Source organism: Ctenopharyngodon idella, chromosome 3 (assembly GCF_019924925.1).
Source record: "Ctenopharyngodon idella isolate HZGC_01 chromosome 3, HZGC01, whole genome shotgun sequence".
NCBI lineage: Eukaryota > Metazoa > Chordata > Actinopteri > Cypriniformes > Xenocyprididae > Ctenopharyngodon > Ctenopharyngodon idella.
Window position 1 is genome coordinate 44,681,408 of NC_067222.1, and position 24,281 is coordinate 44,705,688.

At 41.3% G+C, this 24,281-nt stretch overlaps 2 protein-coding genes across 29 annotated transcripts in view; one reads left to right on the forward strand and one right to left on the reverse strand.

Annotated features, from left to right (window-relative positions):
• radil2a (Ras association and DIL domains 2a) overlaps positions 1 to 24,281 on the forward strand; it is a 206,282-nt gene that overhangs the window by 99,862 nt on the left and 82,139 nt on the right. Inside the window, exons 13-14 of one of the 8 annotated variants that reach the window (XM_051888390.1) lie at positions 15,457 to 15,799; positions 23,387 to 23,514. The exons of 6 other annotated variants lie outside the window; for them this stretch is intronic. In XM_051888390.1, the coding sequence (XP_051744350.1) occupies positions 15,457 to 15,799; positions 23,387 to 23,514 (471 nt within the window). The remainder of the gene's footprint in view (positions 1 to 15,456; positions 15,800 to 23,386; positions 23,515 to 24,281) is intronic. One more of the 8 variants, XM_051888389.1, reaches the window with a different exon arrangement.
• LOC127509550 (NACHT, LRR and PYD domains-containing protein 12-like) overlaps positions 1 to 24,281 on the reverse strand; it is a 238,303-nt gene that overhangs the window by 59,014 nt on the left and 155,008 nt on the right. The window contains exons 1-3 of one of the 21 annotated variants that reach the window (XM_051888382.1): positions 10,325 to 10,412; positions 5,474 to 5,972; positions 1,187 to 1,297 (exon numbers count right to left, since the gene is read on the reverse strand). The exons of the other annotated variants lie outside the window; for them this stretch is intronic. Coding sequence (XP_051744342.1) covers positions 1,187 to 1,297; positions 5,474 to 5,919 — 557 coding nt within the window. The 5' untranslated portion in view covers positions 5,920 to 5,972; positions 10,325 to 10,412. Of the gene's footprint in view, positions 1 to 1,186; positions 1,298 to 5,473; positions 5,973 to 10,324; positions 10,413 to 24,281 lie in introns of those variants that run through there. 21 annotated transcript variants of the gene reach the window in all.

Consider the following 24,281-nt stretch of genomic DNA (forward strand, 5'->3'; position numbering starts at 1 on the left):
GACCCAACCCTATAATTCTACTTTAATTGAAAATATCAATTTTGTAGATCAATTTAGAATACTTCAGCTGAAATTACTATATCATGTGTCAATTCAACTAAAAGAAAATGCATTATAGTAATGAGTATAAATTGAGTTTTATTCAAGTCTCGCAGGTTTTTGTCATATTGCGATACAATAATCTCTTAAGGCGACTTCATGTGTGTGAAACGTTGGAGGAGGCTTCACTTTGAATTGTAATAAGGTACGATATCTTTTGCCTCTTTGATTCAGTTAAAACACATGCTCAGGTGCTTTCTGTAAGTTTTAATGGATATCTTAAGGTTTGGATCTCATGATTTATTGGCAGTTCTCTGCTTAAATGACCTAATAACACCAGCTCTTTATCTGGTTTTTGTGAGAAAAATGCAGCAATTAATGTTACTTCTCTAATTCTTTCTGTACAAATGTAGACCTATGGTGAAATATAACTGTGCATAAAATAACTTTTGCTGTAAAACCTGTTCAAAAATACAGTATAAAGGCCATTTCACATCAAAAACAGTACCTATAATGATAACTATAAAAATAAAATTTTAAAAATATCTCTAACTATACAAGAATAGTGGAGTCCACACCAAAACTATAACCACAACGACACAGAAGAATGATATCGATGGAGTCATATTCAGAGCCATTTTTTTCCAGCTGATAATCAATCAAAACATGAACAGCCAAACAAAATCCATCCGACTTTATATCACATGCTGCAGTTATGTTCACTGAATGTAAAAAAAACAGAATGTTATTGTCTGTTGGTGTGGATGAGAATTTTGTTATTATTATAGTTACGGTTATAGTTCATTCTTGGTTTGAACTAACATGCCTGCTTGTTAAAGTAGTATATTGAATTAAAAAAAAAAAAAAAAAAGTAAATAGTAAATATTAAAAAATAGTAAATTGATTCAATTAAATAAAATTAATGAAATATTCCTTAGTACATTAATTAAATTAAGTTGATTGATGAAAAAGATTTAGTTTGACAAACCTAATAAAGTTCATTACCTTTGAATTAATTCAACTAAATTGTGTTGACCCAATAAAAATTATTTACTTTGAATGAAATAAATTAAATTGTGTTTAAAAATGTTCCTAATTTAAATGAAGAGTAACTAATTAATATTTAAGTGCACATGAATATACTCACACAGGGTCGAAGGGCACGGCTTCATTTCTGAGATCAATGGGATGATTCATGGGTCTGTTACTCTTCATAGACACAGATCTGGATACTGGAGATGCTGCTCTCTTTCTCTTCCTGGTGAAATAACAGAGATATATTTCAGATCATTTCTGAAGCAGTGTTGCCAGATTGGGCAGTTTTGAATTTGATTGTGTGGATAAAAATTGGTTTGGGTGGATGGACAAAATTTGGGCTGGTTTAGAGTCAATTTGGCGGCATTACTAGGGGTTGAACAACATCAGATTTTTTAAAGTTGACATTTATTTGATGAAAGTCGAGTCGATGTCGACTAGTCGCTGATGATGTCATTAATGAACAAATAGCCTGAACCTTGAGCTGACAGCTGAGACTCGAACTCGTTGCCTATGGCATATGACACAGCGCTGCAGTGCCCACCATAACAGCTCATTTTTATCAGTTCTTGTCTTTGAGTCATTATATTTCGCACAGATTTCTGCTCGTTCTAAATCAGATACAGATAAAAAGCAGCACATTAAGGATTACATTTACATGAATGCATTAGTGAAAGAGTGATTGCGTGTATTCAGACCCCCTTAAATTTTTCACTCTTTGTTATATTGCAGCCATTTGCTAAAATCATTTAAGTTCATTTTTTTTCTTCATTAATGTACACACAGCACCCCATATTGACAGAAAAACACAGAATTGTTGACATTTTTCCAGATTTATTAAAAAAGAAAAACTGAAATATCACATGGTCCTAAGTATTCAGACCCTTTGCTGTGACACTCACTGTGACTATTTAACTCAGGTGCTGTCCATTTCTTCTGATCATCCTTGAGATGGCTCTACACCTTCATTTGAGTCCAGCTGTGTTTGATTATACTGATTGGACTTGATAGGAAAGCCACACACCTGTCTATATAAGACCTTACAGCTCACAGTGCATGTCAGAGCAAATGAGAATCATGAGGTCAAAGGAACTGCCTGAAGAGCTCAGAGACAGAATTGTGGCAAGGCACAGATCTGGCCAAGGTTACAAAAAAATTTCTGCTGCACTTAAGGTTCCTAAGAGCACAGTGGCCTCCATAATCCTTAAATGGAAGACGTTTGGGACGACCAGAACCCTTCCTAGAGCTGGCCGTCTGGCCAAACTGAGCTATCGGGGGAGAAGAGCCTTGGTGAGAGAGGTAAAGAAGAACCCAAAGATCACTGTGGCTGAGCGCCAGAGATGCAGTCGGGAGATGGGAGAAAGTTGTAGAAAGTCAACCATCACTGCAGCCCTCCACCAGTCGGGGCTTTATGGCAGAGTGGCCTGACGGAAGCCTCTCCTCAGTGCAAGACACATGAAAGCCCGCATGGAGGACTCCGAGATGGTGCGAAATAAGATTCTCTGGTCTGATGAGACCAAGATAGAACTTTTTGGCCTTAATTCTAAGCGGTATGTGTGGAGAAAACCAGGCACTGCTCAGCACCTGTCCAATACAGTCCCAACAGTGAAGCATGGTGGTGGCAGCATCATGCTGTGGGGGTGTTTTTCAGCTGCAGGGACAGGACGACTGGTTGCAATCGAGGGAAAGATGAATGCGGCCAAGTACAGGGATATCCTGGACGAAAACCTTCTCCAGAGTGCTCAGGACCTCAGACTGGGCCGAAGGTTTACCTTCCAACAAGACAATGACCCTAAGCACACAGCTAAAATAATGAAGGAGTGGCTTCACAACAACTCCGTGACTGTTCTTGAATAGCCCAGCCAGAGCCCTGACTTAAACCCAATTGAGCATCTCTGGAGAGACCTAAAAATGGCTGTCCACCAACGTTTACCATCCAACCTGACAGAACTGGAGAGGATCTGCAAGGAGGAATGGCAGAGGATCCCCAAATCCAGGTGTGAAAAACTTGTTGCATCTTTCCCAAAAAGACTCATGGCTGTATTAGATCAAAAAGGTGCCTCTACTAAATACTGAGCAAAGGGTCTGAATACTTAGGACCATGTGATATTTCAGTTTTTCTTTTTTAATAAATCTGCAAAAATGTCGACAATTCTGTGTTTTTCTGTCAACGTGGGGTGCTGTGTGTACATTAATGAGGAAAAAAATGAACTTAAATGATTTTAGCAAATGGCTGCAATATAACAAAGAGTGAAAAATTTAAGGGGGTCTGAATACTTTCCGTACCCACTGTATATCTTACTTAACGTTAATCTCAACATTTTCTAAGACATTTTTAAGATCCAGAGTTGTATCTGTTAACATTAGTTAATGCACCATGAACTAACATGAACACAAATAATTTATTAACTAACATTCACAAAGATTATTGTTGCTCTCTGTTAGTTGCATTAACAAACAAGCTTTTCTAGTGGGTTATTTAACTCAACGAAACGCATCCTATGTGATATTAACCAGATATTTATATTACATAAACTTAATATTGCACAAGCGAACTTGACTGTGCTGGTCAGAATGTGCTCATGTTCTGGATGCTCTCCCCACAACAACACGCTAAAACATGTCAGCAAATAAACCCAGAGAATTCACAAAGTTTTATTACAACAGTGTTCTCATTATAATGTTATGTATATGACAGTCCCATTTATAGTTATTGATATATAGTTATGGTTATATATGAAGCGCTTAATTAAGTCAGCCAAATGCATCCCATATGAGACTATTCAGATATACACAAAATAAACATAATATTACAATTTACAATGGCACAAAAGGCTGCGAATGCACAAGCAAACTTGATTGTTCTAGTCATAAATGTGTAACTCTGTGGACGCGCTCTTTCCGCAAACTTTTTTGCGCGTCTCAAACTCCTTCTCTGCATATGCTGAGAGTTTGGGTTGCTTACATGTGTGCCATTTCATCAGATTTGTAAGGTAAATCATTTATAAACATACGCCAACACATGAGAATACATCAGTATGTTTCTAAATATGCACAGTGTTCATCTGAGTTTGTAAGTTTTGATGTCCACATATTATTTTTTCAAGAAATTACTGGATGTAGCATTTCTATCATAAAGAAGTGGCCAAATAATAAAGATTAAGTTAACATTTGAATTAAATGTCATTTGGCTAATATTAAACAAGGATTTAATCTGCTGTAAAGTGTAACAACAACAATCACCAGTCCGTTTACACCCTCTGCAGGCATTTGTTATAATACATTGTGCATAAGTTGATTGTCTATACATGTATATTATATTATGTATTTTAACAGTGTTTTTCTATAAGACTATATGATTACTTGATTTTAATCGTTTATTTGAAAACATATTATTGCCTCATTGTTATTATATGTATTTTAAGTTAATTTAAAGGCTATTGTTTGCTTAGGTCTATTTTTATTACCACCCCCACCCCCCATTAGTCACAGCCCTAGTCTTAAGTGAACGTTTACAGTTGAGAAGGAAAACAGATGTGTATTATTTTATTAGATCTGTGCATTGGCTCTTAAAGTGACAGAAGTATAATATACCTGCTTCTGTCTGTCATTAATGCTAATCAAACAACAAAAGACAAAGAGAAAATCCCTTTTGTAGCTTTAACAATTAATTACATTTTATTTATATAGTGAAGACTATGAATATTATGCCTACTGTTGGAACTACCTGAAAAACTTAAAGCACTGTTTAAGTTGTATCTTTGTTCCATTGTATTTATCAATACTTGTAATATGTAATTTGTACTAATTTTATTACCTGATTTTATTAAGTGTTCACTAGTCTTTAATAATGTTTGAAATTTATTAAAGTTACAATATGTAGATTTTTCACCACTAGAGGTCACCTATTCAAAACAAAGGCATAGCCAAAATAACCTTTTCATTAAGGAATTTGTCACAATACAGAAGTCAAGTCGGCCATAACTTCCGTTACATGTTGACTTTAGTTTGCTCGAGCCCCAGTAAAATCTTGCTGTGCCCCAATAAAATTTTCCTGATAAATAATTTTCTAATGTGGTAGATTCCAGTAAATACGTCTAAAATCAGGCTTTTTCTATTCATTGAATGTTATCATTTACGTTATTTGAATTACTGTATATTATTTGAAAATATGCAGACTATTTGTAACGCTAGCTGAAGCGAAAACTATTTTCACAGGTTCATAACGCAATTTTAAAAAGAAATCAGTAATTTTTAAATCGGTTTCTTTTTTGTTTGGTTTTTTTCAGTTGTCCAATCAGAATCGTGGGAGAGCCATGATCTTTATTTTAAACAAAAAATGATGATTCTCAATTTATCCATAATTGTGCAGCTCTAGCAGATAGTAAATGATACTCACACAGGGTAAGAGGTCACAGCAGCTCCATCACTGAATTTATGTGGTTCAAATCCACAGATAAATCCTGAAGATGGTCCATCACCGAGACCAGGGGGAAGATGAAACATGGAGTTGTTACTCTTCATGGACACACAACTGAATCCTGAAGATGGTCCATCACTGAGACCAGGGGGAAGATGAAACATGGAGTTGTTACTCTTCATGGACACACAACTGAATCCTGAAGATGGTCCATCACCGAGACCAGGGGGTTGATGCATGGAGTTGTTACTCTTCATGGACACACAGCTGAATCCTGGAGATTGTCCATCACCGAGACCAGGGGGAAGATGCATGGAGTTGTTACTCTTCATAGACACATAACTAAATCCAGGAGATGCTGCTATGTGAGTGTGAACAGACGCCTCCTCCTCTCTCTCCTCCTCTCTCTCCTCATACACACTCATTTTACAGGCAGGTTTTTACTTTTCTTCCTGCTAGATGACATTTGATTTCAGGTCTGTATGTGGCAATAAAAAAAAACAAGAATAATACACTGAATTTTGATGATTTGATTAAAATGAAACTTTTTAAATTATTCTACTGAGTGTGTACATTAGCCAAAGTTATGAGAATGTTTCCTGTTATCTGGGTTACAGTGATTTGAACTACTCAACTGTTATGGAATTTCACCATTTTTAATTGAAAAATATGCTATAATTTACATGATTCATGTCATTCATAACTGAATGTGACGAGACAAGAAACTTTTTGCGTTTTTGACATATTAGACGTACAAATAAGAGTGAATGTGCATGTTCAAGACATTGTTACGGCTTGTTCTCAGTCTAACATATTTTGCTCTTACTCGTTTCTGTATATATTCAGTTTATTATTCTTTTCAGGTAACTATGGAGCCCCTAAAAGGACATGGTGGTGGAAAAGATATGGGATGGGAGGAAAAAATATTTTTCAAAGTTTTTGCTTGCCCTCGAGAAACTTGATTTGTGTTCTCTTGCAAAGATATTTGTGTGTGCTCGCAAACTTTAGCGTTCTCTTGCAAAATCTGTTGTGAGTTCGGACAAACACTTCCTGTTTAATTCTGCGATGGCAGTGGTTCAGACAGCTTCATAGAGTTCATAGAGTTTTATTTTGAAGTTAAGTATAAAGAAATATGTTCAGTGCTTAGTTTTGACGTAAGTGAAAGACACCTCCCTTATAAAAATGTCCTGTGGTATTCCATGTGATAAAACATCAACAACTTTTGATTTCCTCCGAGAAACTTTGCATTCACTCACAAAACTTTTGCGTTCTCTCGCAAAGATATAAAAGTCAATAACTTCACTGTAACATGCTGTACTGCTGGGCCGCTGGAGCTACGGGGGCGAGCTGGCATTTGACCCGGCACTTTCCAAACTACATGCGATAAGTGTTGAACCATGCTTTGCCGCTCACTGCCGCTTAATTGTGTGTTAAATTAGTATGGCTAATTGGGCTGCACAACGTATTGTTTTAGCATCAATATTGCGATGTAAAGTGTCTACAATGGATGTGCACAGTTCAGCTGAATGATAAATTTTGCCCTCTTCATCTAAATGCTGTTAAACTGAATGTTCAAAGCAAACTGCTGAAATAACCACAGCACTGTAACAAGAGTGTACAGTTTATGGGCCCTATTTTAATGATCTAAGCACATGGTCTGAAGTGCATGACACAGGTGCACTTAGGGCGTGTCCGAATCCACTTTTGCTAGTTTATCTGCAGAAAAAATGATCGGCGTGCCAGGCGCATGGTCTAAAAGGGTTGTACCTAGTCTCTTAATAGCAATCCCGGTAAATTGCCAGAACAAATTTACCAGTATTTTTGAAAAGGTCCTTTTCACATATGATCTCTTACCGGTAATTTTATGGCAATTTACCAGTAAATTTACCAGGCTGATGAGTCATGGGTGTGTTTTGGGCACAATGTGCAACAAACCAATCAGAGTCTCATCTCCCATTCCCTTTAAAAGCCAGCTACCATGGCAGATTGATATTTACATGGCGGAGTTTGCCTGAACGGTTGCCTGAACAGCAGAAAGACTGAACGGTTCAACAGAGAGGAATCATTTTATATTTAATGTTTAAAAATGTTTGTGTGCTGCTGCGCGTCCGTGTGCATGTGTAATAAGTAAGTACGCACGTTGTGCACCCGCCTATAGGAGCATATTTCTAACGCGCTCTTTAAATAACAAAAAAATATTGTGTCATTGACTTTAGACCAGGTTTTTGTTGGTCAATGGTGCAATTAGTAGCAATGCACCAAAAGTGCATCTGAACACACCTCATTTTCAAGCACACCCCTGAGTGAACAGATGGTGCGAGTGCATTTGCTATTTAAACAACGTGGCACAGACTGTGAAAATTATAACTGCGTTGCGCCTGGCATCACATTGCGCTGGGTGTATGATAGGGCTCTATGGCTGCAACCCGAAAAATGGAAAATGCTGCCTTTGGAAGACACATTTCAAGGTAGGAAGGCATCAAGGCACGTCTGAATCCAATGTTAGCTTCACTTCCTGTTTCCTGAGATACCACAGATGTGTCCTACGCTGCCTTCGATATCCCACAATCCTGCGTGTTCCATTCTGTAACAGCTGAGCAAATAATTAAAAATGGCATCTGAAAGTTGCGTTTGCTGTTCAGTTTGTGTGTAAATGTACGTTTTTGACCAATGTTTTCTACTTTTGATGTCATTTCTAATGAAAAATTACTACTGTAGTAATTAAATATTTGTTTAGTTCTCATCAAAGCTCGCGCTATTTGGCTGTAGATCATTAAACTGTTGCGTTGCCTCTGAAGTCTGTCTGAAATCAGTTTCGTGAGGTGCCTTCATGCACAAACGCTGCCTTACAAGTCATTGCCTGATAAGGTAGCGAGGCAACAAGTCAGCTGCCTAATTTTTCAGAAGCAGCCTATATGTCAGTCAGATGCACCTGAAAGTTGCGTTCGTTACTATAGCAACAGCACATTAAGGGCTCACTAGCACAATCAACCAATACCATGTTTTTGATCCAAACTTTCATAACATCAGTCGAGTGTTTGAAATAACTTCTTTCTGTGACCTGATGTGGCTTATTCTCATAAAATGAGAGAAAATACTATTTTATAGTACTGTGATAGGCAATGTTGATTAGTGTTGCTTAATGAATATACATTGCATTCTTATGAAAATATCTAAAATGGCTTGAAAAACACATACACCATACATTGTAGCAATCGTGTGTATATTTCGTTCATGTTTCATAAGTCAGAATGTTTATATATTTATATTCAGCAACAGCAATAGCTGGATGCCTTTGTCCATATTAGGGATTCCAGTAACACTTTACAATAAGGTTCATTAGTTAAACATTAGTTAATGTATTAACTAACATGAACTAACCATGAGCAATACATGTGTTACTGTATTTACTAATCTTTGTTAACGTTAGTTAATGAAAATACAGTTGTTCATTGTTTGTTCATGTTAGTTCAAAGTGCATTAACTCATGTTAACAAAATTTTAATAATGTATTAGTAAATGTTGAAATTAACATTAACAAAGATTAATAAATGCTGTAGAAGTGCAGTTCATTATTAATTCATGTTAACTAATGTAGTTAACTAAGGTTAACTAATGAACCTTATTGTAAAGTGTTACCGGGATTCCTTGTAACCTCTTAAAGTATTATTTCTATAATTCTTGGACTTTCTTGCGCAAGAACGCCTCTGATTACTAGTATGAATGAAACACACGTTACATGAGAGTTTTTAGCACTCCATAATGTTCGCATTGCCACGCTTTGGGTAAAAATTGAAGAAAGTATATAGAAATTTGGGGTAAGCATTTGAGAATTTTTCTCCAAATGAGCACATCTTAGGAGGACCATAAGCTCTGAGGGACTTTGTTATAAATAGCTCTAATGAGAAGTGTACAGTCAGAAGGTTCTTTTCTTAGTGGATGCATAAGAGACTCATTTTAAAGACATTCGATCCAATTTTGCATAATAAATTGTTGTCACTATAAGATATTTAGAACAAAACAGAGGTCAAAAATTGACATTTCTAATGATGTTGGCTGCAGTATGTCAAGATTAAAAAAAAATGACTTATTGCTAAAAACACAGAAAGGAGTAAATTTATAAATTAACATTAACCTAATGCTATAAATTATGCTTTAAAAAAAACTAATGCTTTAAATTATATTCACTAATTCATGATACCTCATTTAAAGTGTAATACTTGGTATTATGAGGAAATGGTAATGTACACAACCAAAATCATAACATTTTGCCCCACCACTTTTGAGGTTGTGTAGCTACACTTGCTGTACTGTACCAAATTCAGTTCACACATCACTGCTCTCCTGCTGGTTTTACTACAACACTTAGTTTTATAAAATGTGCTTTTTGAATTTTTTTTTTTTTTTTTTTTTTAATAACAGTGAAGTTATTGATTTTATTTCATTTAAAAAAAAAAAAAAAAAAAAAAAACATAGCAGTTGATGTGTGAACTGAATTTGGTGACACTACAGTGTGTAAAATTGAGGTTGACTATTCGGGTTTTGCATTTTGCAGACGGTCCCTTCCCAGCCAACCAATGTGGGCCCAATATGGGCTTTAAATATGGGCCCTAGATGGATTTGTCCACAGGTTCCACAATGGCCCCACCGTGATTAGCCCATATGAATCTCATATAGAATCTGAATGGGGCTCACGTGGGGCCCAGCTGGGTAACAATAGTTGTCTGAACCACTGCCAGCGGGAAAGTAAACAGGATATTACACTGATTTTATTAATGCTATTGATATTATAGCTATGAAACGTTTAAAAAAAAAAAAAAAAAAACTTACCATGACATTGGAAGCCATTTCTGATCTTGGATTCTCTGAAATGGTGTATATTCGTCTGTTTCGACCGCTTTCGGTTTCACTCTTCTTCTTCTTCTGTGGATTTATTGGCGGGTTGCAAACCAACTGGAAAGGTGCATACCGCCACCTACTGTGCTGGAGTGTGACGAAGATGAAACACAAGGGAGATTTCCTATTTTCTATTTCTCAGGCCACTATTCCTCAAGAACGTCATTAAAGCTGCAATTGTTCTAGACTCTATTCCTTTCTTTAAAATATTGTAGGTGAAATCTGTAATACCCAAGGCTTGCATATATCTTATAAGATCAATTCTTTCCTGTTCATATTTTTTACATCTAATCAAAACATGTTCTACAGTTTCCATTCTCTGACATACATTACATAAACCAGAATTGTGTTTGCCCATGATATGGAGTGTTGCAGATTAGTGTGACCCATTCTTAATCTTGTAAATGTAATACATTTCATTCGGTTTATATTATGACTAATTTTACCTTGTTTTATGTTATTTTGTATTCTATAAAAATGTCTTCCTTTCTTACATGAGTTCCAGTATTTCTGCCAAGTGTTGAATCAAGACTTTCCTTCTGCCCTGTTTAAGGTAACTGCTATGTTATTATTATCCACTTTGAGTGCTTCCTTGGCCATTTTAACTGCAGTTTCATTTCCTTGTATCCCAGTTGTCTTAATCTAAATAAAATAATCAGTATTTCTGTCAGTTTATCTTTTCTACATGACTGAAGGTTTTGCCAGCTTGAAAGTGATGCCACTGAATCTGAACAAATTAAAACTTTCATTTTAGATTTTGGCATCTTCTCCTCAAACCATTCAAGTGTCATCTGAATGGAGACTAATTCTGCTGCATACACTGATGTTGCATCAGTTATTCTTGCTCTGTTTCCACTTTTAAATTCTGGTACATAAAATGCTGCACCCGTTCGCCTTGTCTCAGGGTTTTTTGATCCGTCAGTGTACACCTGAATAAATGCTGAATGAACAGTATTAATAATTCTAGCGTTTTCACCTCCAATTTCTCCTTTCTGTATTCTGTGATGTATTGTAAAATCAATTTGTGGTTCATTTAAAAACCAAGGTGGTATTGGAGATATTATTACAGTTGGTCCAAATATTTTTGAATCAATTCTCATTTCTCTTTCCCATTCCTGTACCTTCCATGCAAATCCTGTATCAGGTAAATGTTTAATCTCCCAACTTTCCTCTAATACTTCCTTAGCTAGATGATTATTATTATGCCCTTTAAACTTATCCAATATGCCATAGATAGTTTTTGACGCTGTAAATTTAAAGGCATTTCTGATAGCTCCACCTGCATTGCTGCTACTGGTGTTGTTTTAGCAGCTCCTAGAATGGATCTTAATGCTCTATATTGAATAACATCCAATTTCTTTAGCAACGATGCAGATGCAGACCCATACACAATGCATCCATAATCTACTATGGAGCGAAGAAGAGCATAGTATATTCCCATCATTGATTGTTTATCTGCACCCCAATCCTGTCCTACCAAACATCTCATTAGGTTAAGTACTCTATTACATTTCTTTTCAATAAATTCTATATGTATTTTCCAAGTCAGTCTACAATCCATCCATAAACCTAAATATTACATTTCATCACTCTTTCCAATGGCTGTTTATACTTATGTAATACAGCAGCCACACCATGTATCAAAATAAACTACTGTATTTTTGTATTTTAAAAATACTAAAAATACTTTTACAAGGGAGCATGAAATGTCTTTGCAAACCTTTCATCAATTGGCCTATTTGATCATCCCTTCACCATTACACTGACTCAGTTGATTAAGTAAAAGAAATCAACAGCTTTTCTCTGCCCGAGTCATGCAATAAATCTGACATATGCAACCAGCTAAAGGCACAAATATGTAGGATTTTTTGATTAAAATATCCAAAAACCACTAGAACAATGTTATATATTTTGTTGACTTGTGTACTTACATTATCCCAAATGTTTCCAAGAATGTTTAAATCCAGAGAAATAAGCAATTTTAATCAGGACACAGACCGTGTCCATGTGTCGCCTATCAATGACATCATTACCCTCGATTTTCCGGTTTTATTTTGTCGAAACCATGGAAACATCAAAGACACTTTAGTACTGTATATTATGTGTTTTATTAGACAGGAGAGCAACTGTTTGGATACATTCATCGACAGAAAACTCATCATGTTATATAGCTTAACACATTAAGGGCCAGATTTACTAAACGGGGCAAATTAGCGTGAGAGCGCAATTCCACAAATGCGTCGGTGGGAGTGGCAAGTTTTGCACGTGATCTACTGCTAACACGCAAATTAAAGAAAACAGACACAGTCAAATCATTTACATAATGACTAACGCAATCTACCAAGAGCAGTGCAAATTAGCGTTGGGTCGCAAAAAGACAGAGCTGATGCCTGATGCTGATGCTCTCATCAGGTGCGGGTCGACACAGGCGCAACTTAACATGTAATCTGACAAATACGTACACATATATAATATCGTTTGCTAAGCCATGTTGGCCTATAGGCAACATAACTTGGCAAACGATATGTTTGGATAACGTCTTACTCTGGCATTTCAAAGAAATTAATAATCTTCCTTCTACCACGCGCTCTCTGTTTATTAGTATTAGTAAATCGCATTGCGTGATTCATTTAAATACTCTCCTCCCATAAATTTTGCATCTGAAAGGGAAACTCCTACAAATGCATATGCAATAAGGTCAGCCGCAAAAACAACTCAGTTAACATGAACTGTTAAAAATTATAGCAATTTATGCAAAAAATTGATGGAAAGCTGTCAGCCTGCACGTTTCTTACTACTGAGTAAGCACCAATCAGAGGCCGCAAATTTATGATGTCATCATGTAGACTTCTTACAAAGTATTTTACAGTATTTTAAAAATACAAAAATACAAAACACTAAAGTATTTTGATACAAAATACAAAGCCATTTTCATCAATCCTATCAAATACAAATTACAAAATACTATTTTGTATTTGAAATACGGATTTGAAATACATGTACCATAAATACTGCCCATCCCTGCCCATGCTGAGTGCTCTCTAATCGCCGACGGCTCGCTTGCTCAACACAACTGAGCGTTACAATATGCTATAATTCCAGCCAATCAGAGATGAGGCTGCTAAATTCTGATTGGCTGGCTTGGCAACCAATCACAAGACTCCCTGCTTTACCGACAGAGGGAGAGGAAAAATACATGGTGGAAGAGATGGCTTGAACACTATCAAAGTCACTATATAAAGTCTTTGACACTATTTATTTTCAAGTTCAAATGTCTACCACTCGAAGTAGCTTATTTTTAATCAAAATCATATCGAATTATTACATAATGGCATGTCCCATGTTTCCTACACCTCAATTGTACTTCTTGTACCTCTTGTACCATTGCAGAACCATCTGAATCAGGGACAGATACAGCAGGTTGTGTTGACACATTAGCCATGGTCGATGAAAGACAGTGTAGAACTTACCAACTAGTTCAGGCATAATGACTGTGTCAAAAATGTGCTTGTTTTTCTTACATATCATGTCCCAGAACTCTTCATTAAACAAAATGTGTTCAACATGCAAGTGTTTCTCTGTTCAAACAACAAAATAGGCAGACTCCAGTTTGCACACTCCAAGAAATACTGGCGGTTTCCGTTTAGTGTCAGTTTCCCTTCACCATCCTTCTCCAAGTAAAATCCTGTAGCATACACTTTTGATCAAGCTCTGAGCTGGTTGATTGGGATCAGTGCAACATGCAGTTTTCATTTTAGATGCTGTGATTCGACCAGCACCAAACTGAAACCACAGTTTAGAAGAAGCTTGATCTCTTGTAGCCATCTCAACTGCCTTTGCTTGCTCCTCTGATACTGAAATGTTTATATCATTACAAATGGACGATACATCACTGCAGTCCATGTGAAGTGCCTCCTCATTTCACAGTTCAGTCAACACCAGAGGAAACTTTTCACTAATTGGTTTGGGAATAAAATCATCTGAATGAGGCTCAATCAGGGATAAAATAGCAGACTTTGAGCCAGTTGTGCTGAGAGTGTTGAATAATGATGATAATTCATCTCTGGTGTTCTGCTTCCTTTAACAGTAGAACTGACACATGCTTTCTCAAATGACTGTACATGACCAGCACAGTCACTTTTAGCAGCTATTTTACTTTATATCTCTTTGCTGCAGTAAAGTCACTTTCTCAAAATTCCTTGTACTCCTCCTCTGACATTCGAGTAGGTAACATCCAATATGCCTTTTCCTGCATCACTCCAAGAATCCTCCCAGACCTTTCTGCAATTACACAGGGTTCCAGGGGGTTTTCTCGTGTTCGCTGGGAATGAAGTACCTGCATAAAAGATAAAACAACTAAATATAAGCTTGTAAGAATAACAAACTCTCATTAATTTATTTCTTTAATAAACTAACTGAACAGGAAGCAGGTTCAACAGGCTATAGAGCAGTGGATCACCATTGGCTTTCACAATACACATGTGGTTGATCAGCTGTTGCTGTGCCTCTCTCACCCATCCACACACCATCTGGTTATAGGCCTGCAAACCTTTGTAACATTTAAGGTCCTCAGCTGTGTATGGGCTTGGCAGAAAAACAGTTCACTATGTCGGGATAAGAAATAGAAGGAAGAATTGTCAGGTCGTCAGTCCACTACAAAGGATCCAGTTTGTACGAATCTTTATCACCTACTAACTTTAGTTTGTCAAAATATTGCGCCCCTTCCTGCTTACCAAGTCCTTCTCTATATGATTTAGCAGCTTCCACACATTTTTTCTGTGGTTTAGACGTCATAAATTAGTCTTACGTAGTACATTAACTGTGCAATCCATGCTGTTGTTTACGTCCGAGTATCTCCAATATGGCCATGCATCCGGGTAACTGACCAAATGCTCTATATTGTCATATCGTCCAAGATCTCTTGCTCTATGGTAAAGCACTAAGACATTACTGACATAACAGTACGACTTTCTACAAAGCTGTTTTTGAAACAATGCATATTCTAAAAAGTGCTATACAAACAAATTGAACATGATAATTATTTTTCACATTTTGGATTCATTCAGGGCTCCTGCAGTATCTTGAATGAAGAGACATCATCTGAACCAATCACCTGCCAGGATTCAGAGGCAACAGATCAACACCCTGTCACCAGGACACCTCCTCAGTTTTGGGAGACTCACAGCAATCTGAGCTCCTGTGAGACCGTCTTGACACAGAAATTCAAGAGTCTGGAGCTCCAAAACAGCTTGTCTGGAAGTACAGGCCTGGGCTACCACAAGAGTCTGGCCCTTGACCCCTCCTGCCTGCTTACGCCTCCCAACACCCCTCAGAATCTAGACCAAGCCGAGCTGGAAGCCAGCCTTCTGGAGGGGACGGCACAGCAGACAGCACACCAGCACAGGAAAGGTAACCAGCACAAATTTAAACCTACATGAAAAGAGCTGGAGCACTAGTACTACTTGTCTTCTATTTGTTAGTGAGCCGTACTCTGAGAAATAACTCAGACATGTTCACCCCGTAGCGTGTTCCCTGATCTCAAAGGCAGGGTGTATTGTCTTTGGAGGCGTAAGGGAGGTGCTGGTGTTGATGTGGAGTTGGGTTTGTGTGCTCTGGCTGCAGCGGGTGAAGAAGCTGGAAACCAGCCCTCCTCCTCCTCCTCTCCAGAATGCTTTTACCACACGTAATATATATAAAATGAGCAATGGTCAGGTGAGCTCAGTGAAGAATCGGTCTTTGTAACTGATGTTGGGATCAGGTTATTATTCAGAACTGATATACTGACATACTGTGGTATATATATGGTGCTAAAAAGTTACTTCAGAGAATATCCTGAGAAAACCATTGAGTATGTAAATTCATTTTACCTGTGGTTAAATATAGTGCACAGCCTTGTATGACTTTTTGCATTTATAAAACAGCAGCAACAGCTGCATGGTAAATGGCAGAAATATTCAATAAATAATTAATTTTTTATAATTAAAATATTTCTTCCACTAAGTCATTTTTAAAGCGTTAGTTCACCCAAAAATCAAAATTCTGTCATGATTTACTCTCCCTCATGTTGTTATAAACCCATTAGACTTATGTCGACGTTGGCTTTTAAACGCAGTCCAATCAGAATGTAGAGCTGAAACCTTTTTTTTATAATAAAGTATGAACTTGTAATGAGGCGGGACTCAGGGTAAGATCCATCTGTCACAAGCAGGGCTAGAACTCGGGTCTCTGGTGTGGTGGTTGAGATATCTGCCATAAGGCCACAGAGACTGTAATGTTGGACCCAAACGAAACACTCAAGGCAGTACTCCAGGCAATGTAGATTTAATAAAAAAAAGTCTTTTCAATCAAAAATCCAACAAAAGTTCTTCTCAGACAGAGGTATTAATAACATAAGAGATAATGGAAAAACCACATGGGAAAATAAAAAAGGGAGAAGACAAGACAGGTTTTAGTAATGAGACATGAAACATGGGGTTAACTTTCCTTGCTATGCGAAAAGGGCCAATGTATTTCTGGGAAAGTTTCTTGGATTCGACCCGGAGGGGCAGGTTCTTCGTAGCTAGCCAAACTCTTTGACCGGCTCAGAAATTAGGGGCTGTCCGGCGGCGGCGATTAGCCTGACTTTGGTATCTCTGGTCGTCAGTCCATGGTTCATGAGGAGCTCTGCAGTCTCCTTGGCTGAAGGCAGCTTGGGCAGGGGAATGAACCGGGCAGCCTTAGAGAACCAGTCTACAACCACCAGGATGACTGTGTTGCCCTGGGATGGTGGGAGTCCCGTAACAAAGTCCAGAGAAAGGTGCGACCATGGCCTGCGGGGGACAGGTAAGGGACGGAGCAGTCCCTGAGGACGCTGACATATAGACTTTCCTTGATTGCACACGGGGCAGGCCTCCACATAGACCTTAACCGTCTTGATGGACGGCCACCAAAACCGCCGCTGGAGGAAGTCAAGTGTGCGAGCACTTCCTGGATGGCAAGTCAAGGGAGACTCATGACCCCACTGCAAGACCTGGGCCCGGGCAGATAGAGGAAAGAACAGGCGTCCAGCGGGACCACCGCCTGGATCGGGCTCACGGGCAAGGGCCTCTCGCACCACCCTTTCCAGTTCCCACTGAAGGGGCGCGACAATCCTAGACCTCGGAATAATCGATGTCAAAGGCTTCTCTTGTGTCTCGGGAGAGTAGGCTCGAGACAAGGCATCTGGCTTGACGTTCTTGGTGCCGGGTCTGTAAGATAGGAGAAACTGGAATCGATCAAAAAACAGAGACCATCGAGCTTGCCGAGTGTTCAACCGCTTAGCCTGCTGGAGATATTCTAGGTTCTTGTGGTCTGTGAGAACCTGGAAAGGGTGCTGAGCCCCCTCGAGCCAGTGGCGCCACTCCTCCAAGGCAAGTTTTACCACGAGCAATTCACGATCCCCCACGTGGTAGTCGCGCTCGGCATCCGACAGGCGCCGAGACATGAAGGCGCAAGGGTGTAACTTTCCATCCTCACCCCTCTGAGATAGGATGGCCCCTACCCCCACCTCTGAGGCATCCACCTCCACCACGAAAGGTTTTTCTGGGTCAGGGATCAAAAGAATGGGAGCGGAAGTGAAGCGGCGCTTGAGATCCTCGAAAGCCCCTGCTGCCTCTGGACCCCAGTGAATCTTGGCTCCTACTCCCTTGGTAAGTACCGTCAAGGGGGCCACCACAGAGCTGAAATTCTTAATGAACCTCCTATAGAAGTTCACAAAGCCAATGAAACGTTGAACCTCCTTGACTGTGGCAGGTATGGGCCAGTTGTGAACCGCCTCAACCTTCTTAGGGTCCATCTCCAGGTGGCCAGGAGTGACGATGAACCCGAGAAACTGAGGCTGGGTAACATGAAAATCACACTTCTCGGGCTTTACGTAGAGATGATTGTCAAGGAGTCTCTGGAGAACCCTGCTAACATGCCCCTCATACTCCTCCAGTGACCTTGAGAAAATGAGGATATCGTCAAGGTATACAAAGACGAATTGATTAAGCAGGTCCCGGAGAACATCATTAATCAGTGCTTGGAACACTGCGGGGGCATTGGTGAGCCCGAACGGCATCACGAGGTACTCATAGTGGCCCGTGGGGGTGTTGAAGGCAGTCTTCCATTCGTCCCCCTGCCGGATACGCACAAGATGGTAAGCATTGCGGAGATCCAGTTTAGTAAAAATGGAAGGCCCTTGAAGCAGCTCAAAAGCCGTGGCCATGAGAGGTAGGGGGTATTGATTCCTAACCGTGATCTTGTTGAGGCCCCGGTAATCAATACAAGGCCTAAGACCCCCGTCTTTCTTCTCAACAAAGAAGAAACCCGCCCCAGCCGGGGAAGTAGAGGCACGGATGATGCCAGCTACCACGGACTCCTTAATGTAGGTATCCATAGCTGAGCGCTCGGGGGGAGATAAGGAGAAGATCCGACCCCTGGGAGGGCAGGAGCCAGGGAGCAGATCAATAGCACAGTCGTAAGTGCGGTGAGGTGGTAAGGAGGTAGCCCGGGACTTGCTGAACACTGCCTTGAACTGATGATAAACACTAGGGACTCGGGACAGGTCGACAGACTCTTGAAACTCAGAACTAGGGGCTGGGGGACTCTGACGTAGGCAGGTGAGTTGGCAAGTGGAACCCCAGCTTAGAATGGTGCTAGTGAGCCAGTCGATATGGGGATTATGTCTTCGCAGCCAAGGATGACCCAGGATAATAGGGTACTCGGGGGAGTCAATAAGTTAGAAGGTCTCCTCCTGCTGGTGTTGACAGATAGTAAGTTGCAGGGACTGAGTGGCCTCTCTCCGGTTCCAGAGGTCTGCCATCCAAAGTGGTAACTGCCTGGGGGTGAGGAAGAAGTTGGGTAGGGATCTTAAGTTCCTTAGCCAAGGTTAAATCCAGGAAGTCGCCTGCGGCACCAGAATCGATCATAGCCTGGACCAGATGCTGGTGGCCCTCCCAGGACAAAAAAGGCTGGAACAGCTAGGACGGCGTTAGCAGGAGGAGCTCTAATCTTCCCCATCACAGCCCTCCTGTTGCTGGGCGGGGACAGGCGTTTCCCGAAAGCTCGGGGCAAGTGGAGCGGAAGTGGCCGGAAGCACCACAGTAGAGGCAACGACGCTCCCTCATGCGACGTTCCCTCTCGTTGGGAGAAAGCCTGGAACGGCCCAACTGCATGTCCTCCGGGGAATCATGGAGCTGTTCAGGAGCTGGGGAAGCTCTGGACGAAGGAATACAAACTGGAGAAACAGACCTGCTCAGAGGAACGAGCCGCCCTCCGCTCTCTCAGGCGATTGTCTAGGCGGATGGCCATTGCTATGAGGGACTCGAGATCCTCAGCTGGTTCTCGAGTGGCTAACTCATCTTGAAGGGGCTCAGACAACCCTCCCTGAAAGCAGACCCTCAGTGCCTCATCGTTCCATCCGCTCTTTGCCGCTATGGTCCGAAACTCAATGGCGAAATCTGCCGTGCTACGGGAACCCTGACGGAGAGTGAGTAGGCACTTGGAAGCCTCCCGACCACTGACAGGATGATCAAACACTCGCTTGAACTCTTCCACAAATGCTGCATAGGACTCACAACAGGCATCCTGGGATTGCCACACTGCGGAGGCCCAAGAGAGCGCCTTGTCAGAGAGAAGGGTAATAATGTAAGCAATCTTGGAGCGGTCTGTGGGAAAACTTGAGGGTTGGAGCTCGAAGGTGAGGGAGCACTGGGTGAGAAACCCTGGCAGGAACTGGGATCTCCAGCGAAGGGTTTTGGAGGTGGTAGTCGGGGCTCCACCACGGGAGAAGGCCTGTCGCCACTCTGAGGTGATACAGAGGAAGGTGAAGAACCAGGGAGGCGTTCAAAGAGCTGGCGGATGGAACTCATCACATCAGCCAGGAGTTGAGAGTGTTTGGCCATTAGCTCTTCTTGTCGGCTGAGAACGGCTTCATGGCGCTGAAAAGATGCCTCGTGTTGAGCAATCACCGCCAACAGATCCTTGGAACCGAGTGTCTCTGGGTCCATGAGTGACTTGGTTTTTCTGTCACAAGCAGGGCTAGAACTCAGGTCTCTGGTGTGGTGGTTGAGATATCTGCCACAAGGCCACAGAGACTGTAATGTTGGACCCAAACGAAACACTCAAGGCAGTACTCCAGGCAATGTAGATTTAATAAAAAAAAGTCTTTTTAAGCAAAAATCCAACAAAAGTTCTTCTCAGACAGAGGTATTAATAACATAAGAGATAATGGAAAAACCACATGGGAAAATAAAAACTCCACAAGGGGAGAAAACAAAACTAGAGAACATTAATAACCAAATAACTCAGAACACCTTACTTGAGATAGCTTGGAAGGACTTGGAGAAACAAAGCAGGAAGCACGCAGCCAAGACTCAAAAACCAAGTGAGGAACAAGGGGAAAAACACAACTAAAATACCCTAGGAGAAACAAGGCACAGGTGACCTGGATAATGCTAACAAGGACCCACGTGGAAGAACTAAGGCAGAGGGGAACACAGGGGACCTCTAGAGGCACGGAGACAAACTACAGGAGGTAGGATGCTGACACCATCTGCAGGCTTTTATTAAACAGAGTTCGTAGTAAGACAGGCAGTGGTCAAACAGTGGCAAACAGGTATGGCAGAGAGCAGGCAGAACCGTAGTCGAGGAACAGGCAATGAATCAGGGCAGGCAGAAAGCATACACAAAACCAGGAAACAATAAACAATCCAAAAGGTCCAAAGGGCAGGCAGCAGGAATCGTAACACCGGGAACAGACGGGATCAGTAACAGGCAGGCAGGCAGACAGACAGACAGGGTAAATAACGCTCAGAAAGGAATCGTAACACTGGGAATAGATGGGATCAGTAACAGGCAGGCAGACAGACAGGGTAAATAACGCTCAGAATTGCTAGAGTAAACAAGACCTCGCAAAGTGTGTGAGGGTGTGTGTGGCTTAAATAGTCCAGATAATGTGCTGCAGCAGTATGTGGCAATTGGTGATTGGTGGAGAGAGTGCAGGTGATTGCCAGGGAGGATTGTGGGAAATGTAGTCCGGGAATGACAGGGATACGTGACAGAATGTCCCCCTCCCGGAAGGCGCGTCCTCGCGCCGTGAATGGCACAACCGGGGAGGGGGGGTGGGTGCCCTGGAGACCTACTGGCAGGTGAGGGTGTACGGACAGACAGGTAAAGAGGTCTCCAGGGCAGGTCCAGGGACTCTAGGCACCACGGCGGGTCAGGTGCCTCGGGCAGCCACGGCGGGTCAGGTGCCACGAGCAGCCACGGCGGGTCAGGTGCCACGGGCAGCCACGGCGGGTCAAGTGTCTCAGGCTGCCACGGCGGGTCAGGTGCCTTGGGCTGCCACGGCGGGTCAGGTGTCTCAGGCGGCCATGGCGGGTCAAGAGTCTCTGGCGGCCACGGTGGGTCAGGAGCCTCAGGCGGCCACGGCGGGTCAGGAGTCTCGGGCAGCCATAGCAGTTCGGGAGCCCCACCCACAAATTCCCGACCCTCAGGTATATGCCCCCCCCCCAAAAAACATTTTTTCTTTGGGAATTCAATGGTGGCAGGAAGGGTTTTGTGGGCTGGAATGTATTGGTGGGCTGGAGCTGGGTCGAAGGCAAGGAACTTGGGTGGCGCCGGCAGGGCATGGAGCTTGGGTGGCGCCGGCAGGGCAAGGAGCTTGGGTGGCGCCGGCAGGGCAAGGAGCTTGGGTGCGAAGTCTGGAGTGGGCTCGGTGAAGACTGGAGTGGGCTCGGCGAAGACTGGAGCGGGCTCGCCGAAGACTGGAGCGGCCTCGGCGAAGACTGGAGCGGCCATCTTGTCCGTAGACACTGGTGGAGCGGCCATCTTGTCCGTAGACACTGGCGGAGCGGCCATCTTGTCCGTAGACACTGGCGGGGCGGCCATCTTGTCCGTAGACACTGGCAGACTTGGACTTGAGTGCGTAGCAACCGGCAGACTTGGACTTGAGTGCGTAGCAACCGGCGGACTTGAACTTGAGTGCGTAGCAACTGGCGGACTTGAACTTGAGTGCGTAGCAACCGGCGGACTTGAACTTGAGTGCGTAGCAACCGGCAGGCTTGAGTGCATAGCAACCGGCGGGCTTGAGTGCGTAGCAACCGGTAGGCAGGCAGGCAGGGTAAATAACGCTCAGAATTGCTACAGAGTAAACAAGACCTCGCAAAGTGTGTGAGGGTGTGTGTGGCTTAAATAGTCGAAATAATGTGCTGCAGCAGTATGTGGCAATTGGTGATTTGTGGAGAGAGTGCAGGTGATTGCCAGGGAGGATTGTGGGAAATGTAGTCTGGGAATGACAGGGATACGTGACAGAACTAAAGTAGTGTCTAAACTAGAATATGGAAAATATGGACATTTGTACATTTATTATATAGTTAAAGAATTGTAGAGCTCTACATGTGACTTCCTGTTCCCACTGGTTTCCCACCTCCTCTTTCTAAAGACTAGTGTGGATTTTCCCAATCCCAACCTTTTCTTAGATCACACTAGTTTTGGCCACTAATACATCCCACTTTTTTTGGTAGTGGCACAAATCCTATAATCTGGTTCAAGAATTACAGAGAGGTGGTGATGTCAGGAGAAAAAAGAGCAATGGATAAAGCATCATGGGAATTTACAGCTTGCTTGCTGGAATCTTAAACGGGACAGGCATTGTTCAGGACGCGGGCTGGGTGGCCGAGCGCTGGAGGAAAGCCCTTTGTGTGTCCACCAGCCCACAGCAGAATATTTTTATGGGAACATGAAAATGGTCATACTTGTATCATCATTATGCAGAATTGTCTGATGTTTATTACAAACCAAACCTGTGAAAATCTGAAAGAAAGAAACAGTCCGTTCACTAGTTTATGGGTGAATTTTGACCTTTTCAATATGACCTACAATTCTGATTTCATTTTGACTCTAATTTCATGAAATAATCACTATGATAATAATATTGATAGTCCTAAAAACAACCTTTATTCTGATAATGTGATGCGTTTGATGTTGTTTTCTCAGTAAAGAACGGCCTCGCAGGAAACACAGACCAAAGAAAAGAGGAAGATGAGGATGATAGAGATGAAGCGTTCACCGTAGAGCTGATGAAAGGACCTCATGGTCTTGGTCTGGCACTGGTGGATGGAATGGTGAGAATTATCTTTGTCCTGTTTTTGTTTTCTATTTATCTTTCTATACTTGTCTTCTACTGTATATAGTATGTAAACTGTGCACAGTATATGATTTTTTTTTTATGCATGGAATACTTGCATTATGGTTGGGACGCATTACGGTAATGAGAATGAGATTTTTGTGTATTGCGGTAATGAGAATTTAGCAGGAAAATGACCTGGACATGTTTTGTTTGATACTCACTCTCTATTTACTGTAGACGATGTAACATTTGAAGCAGATGAATAAATGATGGTCCCTCTGATGAGTTGATTAGCATATTGACTTCAATAGTTGTTCCTTCATTGTGATCATGCTGTTGAAATGACCCTGTTTTATATATAGAAGGTATTTCATATCTATTGCATAGTAAACCTAGCCAAATGCAAACTGTAATGTAATTTGAGCTTGCTGCTCAACTTTATTTTTCAACACCTTCAAAACTAGACCAGTCAGCAGCTGTTATGATTAAATATAACAGAGGATACACTAGATCCGGACATGAAGAATCTGTTTCAAAAACTAGTGAACTGCCTTGCTCTCTACTCCCTACATAGACAGCATCCTAACCTTTATAGGGAAATTCACCCAAAAATGAAACTCCTGTCATCATTTACTCATCCTCATGTTGATCCAAACCCAATAAGTCTTTCATTCACCTGAGGGATTTCTGTCCCTCCATTGAAAGTCAATTGACCCAAAACTTCGACGCTTCAAAACCTTAAAGACATCATATAAGGAATCC